Here is a 13479-nt window from a genome sequence, read left to right on the forward strand (position 1 = left end):
ATTTTAGCACTCAACAGCAATTTTGTGCATTGCATCGCCTAGCATTACCCAATGGTGCTATACCCTCGGGTTATACCCCTTTCACACTTGCAAAAATAGCCCGGGTTTTTGCACATGAACGCGCATCAACCCGGGATTTAGCTCAGTGTGAATGATTTTTGAAAGAATATCCCGGGATGAACATCCGATTCCGGAATCGACCCGGAATGCGGTCATTGTGAATGGTCCCGTACCCGGGATTGGGTACACGGGACTTTAAAAAAAATCTGATTGGAGCTTTCTTGGACTCACAAATGCTAATGTCATCTTTCAGAGCCCTGGAGTCCATTTCTAATGACATGCATATATATTAGCAGGGATTTCCCGGGATCAGTGTGAATGGGCCTGTCCCGGGTCGGTCTGAGTGCAGTGTGAAAGGGTACATTTCTGGGTAGCGTCCCGGGAACACATTCCCGGGTATGACCCGGCTCTGCGAGTGTGAAAGGGGTATTAACAACCCTCTCTGTTATCAGTGCATGTACAAATGAGGGAGCAGATAGTTGATGAGAACCATGCTGCACAGTGTATGCACCTTAAGACTGTGTCTTATACAGTTACAATGTTACAGATCAACTGAAGAATCACAACCAAGTAAATTATTTTTACACACTTTGTGATCAACTTGTCAAACAGGACAGACTGATTTGTGGTGCTGTATCGGCTTCTCCTGATCCTGCCACTTCGACGAACTTCAACATCGCCATTTTCAGTGTGGACAGTAGCTTTCTCTGCACTTCTTGTCCTCTTCAGCGGCCTGTTCTCTGTAGCTGGCTGCTCACCTAAATATAATAATAAGAGTTGTAAGTTGTTTTGCTTTCAATAAATATCAAGGCCTGGACACGTGCAGAGAACTGGACACATTGATCTGATCCTGTATTACGATTCATTGAAACAATGTGGATCCTGTATTCATAGTAACGTAACAATACTGTTAAGGTATTGGGCTTACCTTCCTGGCAAATGCCATTCGCCGTGGCATCTGACTGCAGTCTTGCTAGCCGCCTATGGATACAAAGTTTCAAATGTACAGGTTATACTCCAAGATTATATATATATACACACACACACACACACACACACACCTCATATTATTTACAATAGAATTAGTTGATCGGTTGGAGGGTATGCTGGGACTTGTAGCTGTAAAGACACAGGGTAGCCAGGCTAGCGGTAGGAGGGTACACTACAATCACTCACCGAGTAAACCTCTTCTCTTCTGTATTACTCTGGGTCTGAGCTTCGTGACTCTTGTCCAGACTTGAATCTGAGTAGTTAAGGCCATTCTGTGCGCTCTGCCTGGTTGAGGAGCGCAGAGCATGGTCACTAGAGTCTTTCTTTGAAGATCCCTGGCAGGCAAGAGAAAGCAAATCAATATCCCTACAGTGCATTTTGCAGGTCCCATAGAGGACATAGGTTCTACGCAGCCTTCTTACTGAACAGTACTACAGCACTCTGTGCCAGACTAACTCGGCTGCAGGAGCAGCATGCAGACAGGGAGGAGGAGGGCCAGAGGTACAGTACACAGGCAGACAGAAAGGGGGGGGCGCACAGGCACAGTACACAGGCAGACAGAAAGGGGGGGGCGCACAGGCACAGTACACAGGCAGACAGGAAGGGGGGGGGGGCGCGCAGAGGCACAGTACACAAGCAGACAGGAAGGGGGGGGGGGCGCAGAGGCACAGTACACAAGCAGACAGGAAGGGGGGGGGGGGCGCAGAGGCACAGTACACAAGCAGACAGGAAGGGGGGGGGGGGGGGGCAGAGGCACAGTACACAGGCAGACAGGAAGGGGGGCGCAGAGGCACAGTACACAGGCAGACAGGAAGGGGGGGCGCAGAGGCACAGTACACAGGCAGACAGGAAGGGGGGGCGCAGAGGCACAGTACACAGGAAGGGGGGGGGGGGGCGGCGCAGAGGCACAGTACACAGGCAGACAGGAAGGGGGGGGGGGCGCAGAGGCACAGTACACAGGCAGACAGGAAGGGGGGGGGGGGGGCGCGCAGAGGCACAGTACACAACAGGAAGACAGGAAGGGGGGGGGGGGGCAGAGGCACAGTACACAACAGGAAGACAGGAAGGGGGGGGGGGCAGAGGCACAGTACACAGGAAGGGGGGGCGCAGAGGCACAGTACACAGGAAGGGGGGGCGCAGAGGCACAGTACACAGGAAGGGGGGGCGCAGAGGCACAGTACACAGGAAGGGGGGGGGGCGCAGAGGCACAGTACACAGGAAGGGGGGGGGGGGGGGCGCAGAGGCACAGTACACAGGAAGGGGGGGGGGGGCGCAGAGGCACAGTACACAGGAAGGGGGGGGTGCAGAGGCACAGTACACAGGAAGGGGGGGGGCGCAGAGGCACAGTACACAGGAAGGGGGGGGCGCAGAGGCACAGTACACAGGCAGACAGGAAGGGAGCACAGAGGCACAGTACACAGGCAGACAGGAAGGGAGCACAGAGGCACGGTACACAGACAGGAAGGGGGACGCACAGGTACAGTAGACAGAAAGGGGGGGGCACACAGGTACAGTACACAGGCAGACAGGAAGGGGGGGCGCACACAGGTACAGTACACAGGAAGGGGGGGGGCGCACACAGGTACAGTACACAGGAAGGGGGGGGCGCACACAGGCAGGCAGGAAGGGGGGGGGGCGCAGAGGCACAGTACACAGGAAGGGGGCACAGAGGCACAGTACACAGGCAGACAGGAAGGGGGGCGCACAGGTACAGTAGACAGGAAGGGGGGGGGCGCACACAGGTACAGTACACAGGCAGGAAGGGGGGGGGTCCGCACACAGGCAGACGGGGGGGCGCACACAGGCGGGGGGGGGCGCACAGGCAGGCAGGAGGGGGGGTGCACACACAGGCAGAAAGGGGGGGGCGGCGCACAGGTACAGTACACAGGCAGAAAGGGGGGGCGGCGCACAGGTACAGTACAAAGGCAGAAAGGGGGGCGGCGCACAGGTACAGTACACAGGCAGAAAGGGGGGGCGGCGCACAGGCACAGTACACAGGCAGAAAGGGGGGGGCGGCGCACAGGTACAGTACAAAGGCAGAAAGGGGGGGCGGAGCACAGGTACAGTACACAGGCAGAAAGGGGGGGGGGCGGCGCACAGGTACAGTACACAGGCAGAAAGGGGGGGGGCGGCGCACAGGTACAGTACACAGGCAGAAAGGGGGGTGGGCGGCGCACAGGTACAGTACACAGGCAGAAAGGGGGGGGCGGCGGCGCACAGGTAGAGTACACAGGCAGAAGGGGGGGGGCGGCGCACAGATAGAGTACACAGGCAGAAGGGGGGGCGGCGCACAGGTAGAGTACACAGGCAGAAAGGGGGGGGGGCGGCGCACAGGTAGAGTACACAGGCAGAAAGGGGGGGGGGCGGCGCACAGGTAGAGTACACAGGCAGAAAGGGGGGGGGGGGCGGCGCACAGGTACAGTACACAGGCAGAAAGGGGGGGCGGCGCACAGGTACAGTACACAGGCAGAGGGGGGGGCGGCGCACAGGTACAGTACACAGGCAGAAAGGGGGGCGGCGCACAGGTACAGTACACAGGCAGAAAGGGGGGCGGCGCACAGGTACAGTACACAGGCAGAAAGGGGGGGCGGCGCACAGGTACAGTACACAGGCAGAAAGGGGGGGCGGCGCACAGGTACAGTACACAGGCAGAAAGGGGGGGCGGCGCACAGGTACAGTACACAGGCAGAAAGGGGGGGCAGCGCACAGGTACAGTACACAGGCAGAAAGGGGGGGGGGGGCGGCGCACAGGTACAGTACACAGGCAGAAAGGGGGGGGCGGCGCACAGGTACAGTACACAGGCAGAAAGGGGGGGGGGCGGCGCACAGGTACAGTACAGTCAGAAGGGGGGGGCGGCGCACAGGTACAGTACACAGGCAGAAGGGGGGGGGGCGGCGCACAGGTACAGTACACAGGCAGAAAGGGGGGGCGGCGGCCCACAGGCAGAAAGGGGGGGGGGCGCGGCGCACAGGTACAGTACACAGGCAGAAAGGGGGGGCGGCGCACAGGTACAGTACACAGGCAGAAAGGGGGGGCGGCGCACAGGTACAGTACACAGGCAGAAAGGGGGGGCGGCGCACAGGTACAGTACACAGGCAGAAAGGGGGGGCGGCGCACAGGTAGAGTACACAGGCAGAAAGGGGGGACGGCGCACAGGTACAGTACACAGGCAGTAAGGGGGGGCGCACAGGTACAGTACACAGGCAGTAAGGGGGGGCGCACAGGTACAGTACACAGGCAGTAAGGGGGGGCGCACAGCTACAGTACACAGGCAGTAAGGGGGGGACGCACAGGTACAGTATACAGGCAGGAAAGTGGCGCACAGGTACAGTATACAGGCAGGGGGGCACAGGTACAGTACACGGGGGGCAGGGGGCACAGGTACAGTACACGGGGGGCAGGGGGCAGAGGTACAGTACACAGGGGGGATGGGGGCCACAGGTACAGTACACAGGGGGGATGGGGGCCACAGGTACAGTACACAGGGGGAGATGGGGGGCCACAGGTACAGTACACAGGGGGAGATGGGGGGCCACAGGTACAGTACACAGGGGGAGATGGGGGGCCACAGGTACAGTACACAGGGGGAGATGGGGGGCCACAGGTACAGTACACAGGGGGAGATGGGGGGCCACAGGTGCAGGGGTAGTTAGATATACACGTAGCACATACAGAGCAGCAGTGTATCCTGTATAAGCAGATATGCCCCGACTTCTCCCACTTCCCTCCCAGGCCGGGGATACTCACCCCAGGGCGCCACTCGCTCTCCTCCCCGTGGTCTCCTGAGCGGAGTCTCCGGGTGAGCTTGTCCCGCGGGCTGCTGGGGATCTCCGCGCTGGAGTCCAGCAGACTATTCGTCTCGGGGACGCTCCTGGCTCCGGCCGAGCTCCGAGTCCGTAACTGCACCATACCCGCGGCCGCCTCACAGCTGCGATCTTACCGCGAACACTTCCAAATTCTGGCGCCACAATCTCCCCCTCCTCCCCGGACACAGCCTGAGCACACAGCCACCGAACACTCCGCCTGCGGGCCGATCACAGGAACCATCCAGCCAGGGACAGTCGGAGTAGGCCTCCAGAGTACCGCTCCCCGCCTATAGCCCGGCTTGAGGCACCGTATGGAACATACCGGGGCGGAAAGAAGCTGTCGGAGGCAATAAGATGGGGGACTATTTGTCGTGGTGAGGCGCGCTCCGCGGATGGATACCTTGTTTTCGTGTTTTCTTGAAGTTGAGTTTTAGCGCGGGAAGTGGAGAAGGCATTTCATTGGTCGTATGTCATGAGGCTCCGCCTCTCGCCAAGTCTCCAGTAGTAGCAGGTTAGGTAGGTCCAGTCTGTGTTGTGACTGTGTGATGTGACCCGCGCAGGGAATGCATGTCATATCCCTGCTCTGTCGCTGAACGAGGAACCGGCAAGGAAAGGGTTACACGGACAGCATGGTGTATCACGTGACTGGCCTCGCTTCCTTGTTGTTATGACCAGGGGGAAGGGTTTAGATGTAACACCAGCATCTTCTCTGTCTCCACAGCTATGGCTCATAGGAAATGCACTGATTCCTACAGCTCTCCCTAGTGATCCCTACTGGTTGCGGGCCATGCAAGCAGCAGCCTCTGCACCCCCAGTGCTACCAGGGCGCAGTGATTGCTGCTACACCAGCTGCTACTGGTAAGTGCCCTGCTCCCTACTGTCACCCCTCTCCCAGCATCCTCTGCTCCCTACTGTCACCCCTCTCCCAGCATCCTCTGCTCCCTACTGTCACCCTTCTCCCAGCATCCTCTGCTCCCTACTGTCACCCTTCTCCCAGCATCCTCTGCTCCCTACTGTCACCCTTCTCCCAGCATCCTCTGCTCCCTACTGTCACCCCTCTCCCAGCATTCTCTGCTCCCTACTGTCACCCTTCTCCCAGCATCCTCTGCTCCCTACTGTCACCCTTCTCCCAGCATCCTCTGCTCCCTACTGTCACTCTTCTCCCAGCTTTTCCTGCTCACCACTCTCCCAGCATCCTCTGATCCCTACTGTCACCCCCTAACAGCATCCTCCGCTCTCTACTGTCACACACACACACACACACACACACACACACACACAGCGTATGACATTTTTCACTGTTGCAGAAGTTTGGCTAAATGCAAATCTCAACTTTTTTTCTGTTTTTTTTACCTAAATTGACCTTTGATATCTCTGTCGTGAGACTCGCTGCATATGCGGAAGTGGCGGAATATACGGTGCTCTATGGGGGAAGTGGCGCCGTATGCTGATTATGGCATTAGCACACAGTCACAGACGCACGGCTGTACACCGGAGGAAGGGCTGATACCGGCATTAGCGCACAGACGCATGGCTGTACACCGGGGGAGAGGCTGATACCGGCAATAGAGCACACTCAGACCCATGGCTGTACACCGGGGGTAGGGCTGATACTAGCAATAGTGCACAGACAGACATACAGCTGTACACCAGGGGAAGTACTGATACCAGTCAGACATACAGCTTCACACCTGTCGCAGCATCATGTGACTCAGAATCCGGGACTATTTTCTTTGTGTGTGGGATGTTCTTGGTAGAAGCATCTGTAACTCATGCACTGTAATTGTTTGAACAGTGAGGAGAATGTATGGAAGCTCTGCGAGTACATCCGAGATCAGAGTCCGCGTCCTCTGGAAGAATTTTATGCTGTGTTCCTGTCCAATGACAAGAGGATGGTGAGACAATATTATATCATGTCTATACAATTACAACAGGAAAACCGTGTTTATAATACTAGGACGTGTCCTCTTTTGGACCTTTTCAATCTAATCTTTCCCCTCTTCCCCAGAAACACCTCTAGTCCTCATTGTCATTTGCTCTCATCCATTACCAGGTTTTTGTTCCAACAAGCCGGATCAGACAATAAATCTGTTGATGTATGACCAGCTTAAGCCTTGCAGAGAGATGAGGTGGACCAGCCAATCAGCTCCTAACTGTCATGTTACAGGTTGTGTTAGAAAAATGACCATTTGGAGCGGATTGGTTAATATTTTATCTCTATAAGGCTTACTAAAGACCCCTGGCTCACAAATACAAATCCTTTTATTTGGGATTGAGAAAAGCCAGAACCAAAGCGTTCAAAAACACATGGCCACATGGTTGATCACTAATTGACAAATTAGCGATTATCAAACTAGAGAGAGGGTACCAGAGAAGGGGGTTGGGGGCAAGAGAGGGAGAGGTTAGAGAGAATGTCACGTAGGGAGAGTGAGCGTGTCAGGGAAAGTGAGAGTGTGTGTCAGAGAGAGAAAGGGGTTAGAAGAGTGGGAGAGAGGGTGTCATAGAGCAAGTGAAATAGCAACCAGACAGGTGTGTGTGTGTGTGGGGGGGGGGGGGGGGGGTGTTAGAGAAAGACTGGGTGCTGAGAGATAAATAGAAAGGTGAGACAGCAGGGAAGAGACAAAGAAAGGGGCAGTGAGAGAGAGAGAAGAGGGGACAGGAGAGAGAGAAAGTGGAAATTGACAGGGCCATGTGACCGAAAGTGGTGGTGTAGGGGGGGGGGGGGGGGTAGAGGATGCAGATCTCACCAGCTTCAGCGAGGCTCCTGTTCAACAGCTGCTGCTGCTGCTCTCTGCTGCCAGCATCTGCTGTTTCCCGGATGCATGTTCCTCTCCCCACCTTTGCTGCTCCTTCCATTCTTTCCTCCCCAGACGCCCTTGCTGTTCCTCTCCCTACCGGAGGCTTCCATGGACGCCTGTGCTGTACCTCTCCTCCGTGCCAGCATGTGCCGCTCCCTGGATGCCTGTGCTGTTGCTCTCCCCGGTGCTCTGCCACTCTAGACAACTCCACAGAGCGCATCATCAGGGACCCGGGTCACTTTGTAAAGCAGAGTTCACGGTCTGAGAGTAAAATACTCGCTATTGCATGTATCTGCGATCACTGTGTTTCATAAGTATGAAGGCTTTATTCTGCAAATACATACAGTATAAAACATGCACAGAAACTGCCAGCAACCAATTAGATTTTTTTTTTCAACAGTTCAACTTTGATAAATTAAAATTTTAACATGTGAAATAAGCTTTAGAACCGTGTAATGTACCGGACACATCCAGGCAGGGGATGCACATGTCCTGTGGACCCCAGCATGTGGGTACCTTTAGGTTGGTAAGTGTATAACGCTACTTACTGTACAGCATGTTCAAAGAGCCGACAGTAACACTACATGAGTTGCTACGTGATGCTTACAGTTGTACTCCTCGCATGCATACACCACTGTAAGTTTAATTTTACACTTGCCGACCTAAAGGGCCATACACACTGGGCGACTTTCCCCCTGCCCGGCGCCGACAGAGGGGAGGGAGGACAGCGTTGCCTAGCGGAGCGCTAAGCAAAGCTGTCTTGAAAGCTGCTTATCTGCTGGTATAACCAGCAGATGAACGGCTTTCCCGGTGATGTTGCGCAGCAACGCTCATCACCGGGCCATACGCACTGGGCGGCTTTGAGCTGAAAGCCGCTCAAACCTGCTGTTTTGATTGACTTTCAGCTCAAAGTCGCCCAGTGTGTATGGGCCTTAACATTGTTTGCATCCCGGGGTCTACATATTGCTGGTGGCCAGTGACGTGCGGTGAGGTTAGTGGTTGGTGAGGCACTGGCTTGGTGGAGCGAGCGACAACGGGGTCTGTGGGGAGCGTTGGGTCCGGGTTGCTTCTGCGCTGACAGGCAGGTGCAGGAGCTGCCTGTCTGCAGAGACCGGCAGAGCAGCTCCTGCTTGACAGCGCAGAAGCAACCCGGACGCAGTGCTTGCCACAGACCCCGCCGTTGCTCACTCCACCAAGGCACCACAGGGTCTGCCCATTTGTCTGCCCACATACCTCTTTTCCTTAAAAGAACACTTGTGGCCAAATGTACTAGCCAGAGTTCAGTGGCTGTGTGGGCTGTGTGGGATGCCGGCTGAAGTCTGAGGTTTTTTTTAAAAGGCAATCATGGTTTTTCCTTGTAAATGTCTGCCTCTTGAAAACAACCTCTGAGTTCAGCCGGCATCTCAAACAGCCACTGAACTCCGGCTAGTACATTTGGCCCATATACTTTAATTTAGTTAGAAACTTTCAATAAAAGCACACTTATTTTACAGAAACACACAGATACAGGCACACCTATCACCTTTACACATACACACACCTCTATCACTTTACACAAACCTCTGTCACTGTACACAAAATCACACGTCTGTTATGCTGCTTTCCCACTGCCAAACCTGCTTTGACCCGTTTTTTTAAACGGTTCTTTAAACGGGTCAAAGCAGGTTTAACCCCTTTCCCACTGCATGTAGTAAACGGTATATTACTGGTTAATTACCGGTTTTGTACCTTTCACACTGAACCCCTTGTGAAAGCTACAAAACGGTAATTAACCAGTAATATACCCCCCCTCCCCTGTGCCCACCCTCCCCTGATACTTACCTGCGTGGAGGATCCGGGCAGCGGGGTTCACGCACTTCTGGGAAAGCATCTGGTCCGGCATGGGCACAGTACTTGGGGTCCCTCAGGATGCTGGGCAGTGGGGACGCTCCGGGGACCATCCCACATGTACACGGTGCTGTGGGTGCTGGTGGTGCAGCAGGGTCATTTCGCGGTCCATTCGGGGTCCATAAGGCGTTGGGGCAGTCCCTGCAGCTGATGGGAACTAATAGTTCCCACTATGCGCATGTCTACTGAGCGCCGTGCATATCAATGAGCCGCTAATTACATATGCGCATATGTAATTAGCGGCTCATTGATATGCACGGTACTCATTAGATATGCGCATATTAGTTCTATTAGTTCCCATCAGCTGCAGGGACTGCCCCGACGCCGTATGGACCCCGAATGGACCGCAAAATGACCCTGCTGCACCACCAGCACCGTGTACATGTGAGATGGTCCCCGGAGCGTCCCCACTGCCCAGCATCCTGAGGGACCCGAATTACAGTGTGCCCATGCCGGACTGACAGGGAGGGGTACTGTCAGTCAGGCTGACAGTACCGGCCGACGGGGAGACGGGGATGGGAGGGAGCAGCAGCCGCACCGCAGACAGGGCAGTGCCCTGCCTCTGCTATGGCACGGCTCCGCTTGGTGCAGGGGGATCCTTGCTGTGCCCACGGCCCCCCCCCCCCCCCAAATGACAGGGTGGCCTGGACCCATAGCAAGTGCACCCCCTGCACCCTTTATCGTTACAAGCGGCACCTATAGAAGAGCCTCGGCGATAGTGAGGGACGTGCTTTCTGCCTGTATGAAAGCACGCCCCTGTCACTGAGGAGGTGCCACTGTCCCCAATCACATCTGCCGCAGTGACAGGGGCGTGCTTTCATGTAGGCAGAAAGCACATCCTTTTCACTGAGGCACCGCTATAGGTGCCGTATATGCACCTTTTTTTAATGGGCTTTTGCAGCCGGGTGCTCAGCCCCTCCCACTGCCCTCTCCCTGTCTCTAATACTATACTACAGACAGCGGGAGGCACCGCACTTGGTGCCTCCTAAACTAATAAAAATAAAGAAAAATGGAGTAAAAATGATTATTATAATAATAATACAAAGCATATACTTATTTTTTGTATTATTTTATTATATTAATCATTAATGACAGGGGAGGCACTGCCTCACCTGCCTCCCCTGACTGCACGTCCCTGCTGGTGGCAATATTTGTGAGTGGCAGCAAGCAGACTACTTACCATTTTGAGCCAGTTTTTGGAAGGATTTGGTTCTTATTTCCCAGTGTTATTGTTAGACACTATGGAAGTGACAGGCTGTAGTGTAATAATTAATTTAAGTCTGGCATGGCCAAACTGTGGCCCTCCAGCTGTTGTGATTGTTATTAGGGAATGCTAAAACTATGGCAAGGCATGCTGGGATGTGTTGTTTCACAACAGCTGGAGGGCCACAGTTTGGATATGCCTGATTTAAGCAAATCTGAGTGCTAGCGGTAGGTGCACCGTAATGCAGGAAGAAGCTGTAGCTGTGTGCTAGCGGTGGGTGCACTGTAATGCTTGAAGCTATCCGGTGGTGGCAGGTGCACTGTAATGCAGGAAGAAGCTTTCCGCAGGCAGCAGGTGCACTGTAAAACAACAGAGACAATCAGGCGCAGATAGTTAGAAAATTGCTCCACCTTTTGATCTATATATACACATGAAGGTACAGTATTCAAAAGATTTTTCTAAAGGGTCGAATAACAGTATGGCTGCTCCCAAATGCAAATCTGGAGATTGACTATAGTAGCAAAAGGAGAGAGAATATTTCACAGTAATTAAATGAATGAGATAAAACTATATTCATGTATATATATATATATATATATATATATATATATATATATATATATATATATATATATATATATATATATATATATATATATATATATATATATATACAGGTGAAAAAATAGAGAGCGCCACACACCTGAGAAATTTTTAGTTAATAGAAAATATTTTACTAGATATAAAAATCAAATACATATAAAAACAATGACAACAATGTAATAAATTCAGCTCCTTATAAAATAGGGGAATGATCAAGATTTATCATCGGTAGGTCAGACTCCGCTCCAAACAAATGTCTGATTTACTGAAGAGACAGAGCTCTATGGGGTGTTATCCCGTTAAATGAGTTCTTTCAAATAGGTGTTAGTTCATTTGTAGTAGAATGACAAAGATTAACGTGCCACTAGGTGTCCAATGACATAGGGTTTTTCCGATATTTAGTATGATGAGGGACCCTCAAAAGAATTTTTGCTCATACTACCTCTGTAGTTTAAGATGGATTGCCTCTCATACGCCTGCGGTCGCCAGGAGATGTTGGTTCTTCCGTGCGGCTCAAACTACAACCCGCTAGGACGGTCAGCCGTGAACGGCGGGCCGCCGATGGATTGAGCAGGGAGTGAGCCCGCACTGACCTGATACGGATTTCCAGGTGCTCCGTTAAGGCTTCCAAAGTTTAGCTGGTACGAGGTCCACTTTCGCTGGATCGCGATGGAGTTATTTCAGAGCGACTGCTCGTAGTGACAGGCAGTCTGGGCAGAGAGCTGGCGAGGTGGTCAATGCCTTGCAAATAATCCTTGACGCGTTTCTCCGCTGTGGAACAATAGCGGTTTCATCAGAAGGGGATAATTTGGGTGCATAAGCCCTCCGGTATTTAACTGACAAAGTGTCCAATCAGACAGGACTAATCAGACCTGTTAGAACAGTCCAGGTGTGTTTTAACTCATTCGGAGTTATGGAGAATAAACGGTGGTGCGGTGGAACAATTAATTATACAACCTTATAGAAGGAGCATTTGTATTTAACTAAACTAATAAATAAATAGTTGCATTTAAATATAAACATATATATAAATATACAATAATAAAGATATAAACAAAAATCTTTATTAAATCAAATAAAAAAGGAATGGCATCGCTTGAATATATAGAACGTGATGGAGAGATAATTAGATCTAGTTACTAAAATTTGTTCACTAGAGCCATGGCTCAGGTGGTAAGGTGTCACGCTTTCAATGTAGGTAACAAGTAACTGTGTGGGTTCGAATCCCACAGAAATCCTCTTTGATTTTTATTTTTTATTATTTATTTTTTATTCGTTTTTAATTTTTTATTATTTTTAACTCTTCATTAATGATGAATTGAATTAGATTGATTGATCTCACATATTTTTTAGGTTCAATTTAATATGGCTCTACAAATATTCCATTCAATAGGAATTTTTTGTGAGATGATTTGAATGAAAATTTAACTGTCTCTATTCATATATGATATGAAGGATTTCTTATATATATGAAATAAAACCAATCAATTCAATTCAGGTATTTCATGTCTCCAGTCAAAATAGAGAGGGGGGAACAATATAGTCTAGATATTTACCAGTAAATAACAATAATATTAATAGCATATAATTATAGATACAATCCATTAAATCTCCATCAGGTCAATTTTAATAGGAATCAAACAGATCAACATATATGTTCGATGAAGGGTTGGTCCATGGTAGGAATACATAGATTCGTAAATCAATTACGTATATATATGAACACAAAATTAGTAATCACAATATCTTCAATGGGGACATCTTCAACATTTTCAACATTTATACTCAAGAGCTATAATTGCTGGTTATATTATAGACTCAGATCAAAGAATGAAAAAATTATTTAAAAAAAAAAATATATATATATATATATATATATATATATATATATATATATATATATATATATATATATATATATATATATACAGAAAAAATAGCAACGAAAAAGATACATAAATAATACTACAAAAAAGAAGAAGTGTAATTTAATACCTAACGGTAGAGCAGATGAAGGAACAAGGAATGGGAGGAAAGGGGAAGAAAAAAAGGGGGGATCACCTTAGAATAGCTATCCATCAAACATTATTTAACTCAATTGATTCGTTTAGGCCTGCTGGATATAATGTA

The 13479-nt window shown here is 51.0% G+C and overlaps 2 protein-coding genes across 6 annotated transcripts in view; one reads left to right on the forward strand and one right to left on the reverse strand.

Annotated features, from left to right (window-relative positions):
- ATAD2 (ATPase family AAA domain containing 2) overlaps positions 1 to 5384 on the reverse strand; it is a 28185-nt gene extending 22801 nt beyond the window's left edge. Inside the window, exons 1-4 of one of the 2 annotated variants that reach the window (XM_083186761.1) lie at positions 4799 to 5384; positions 1237 to 1385; positions 989 to 1041; positions 650 to 818 (exon numbers count right to left, since the gene is read on the reverse strand). In XM_083186761.1, the coding sequence (XP_083042887.1) occupies positions 650 to 818; positions 989 to 1041; positions 1237 to 1385; positions 4799 to 4960 (533 nt within the window). In that variant the 5' untranslated portion in view covers positions 4961 to 5384. The remainder of the gene's footprint in view (positions 1 to 649; positions 819 to 988; positions 1042 to 1236; positions 1386 to 4798) is intronic. The other variant, XM_083186760.1, reaches the window with a different exon arrangement.
- Positions 5272 to 13479, forward strand: part of NTAQ1 (N-terminal glutamine amidase 1) — a 45757-nt gene continuing 37549 nt past the window's right edge. The window contains exons 1-3 of one of the 4 annotated variants that reach the window (XM_083186766.1): positions 5272 to 5373; positions 5579 to 5715; positions 6653 to 6752. In XM_083186766.1, coding sequence (XP_083042892.1) covers positions 5645 to 5715; positions 6653 to 6752 — 171 coding nt within the window. In that variant the 5' untranslated portion in view covers positions 5272 to 5373; positions 5579 to 5644. The other 3 variants (XM_083186764.1, XM_083186763.1, XM_083186762.1) reach the window with 3 other exon arrangements.

This window comes from Crinia signifera, chromosome 5 (genome assembly GCF_055691185.1).
Source record: "Crinia signifera chromosome 5, ASM5569118v1, whole genome shotgun sequence".
Classification (NCBI taxonomy): Eukaryota; Metazoa; Chordata; class Amphibia; order Anura; family Myobatrachidae; genus Crinia; species Crinia signifera.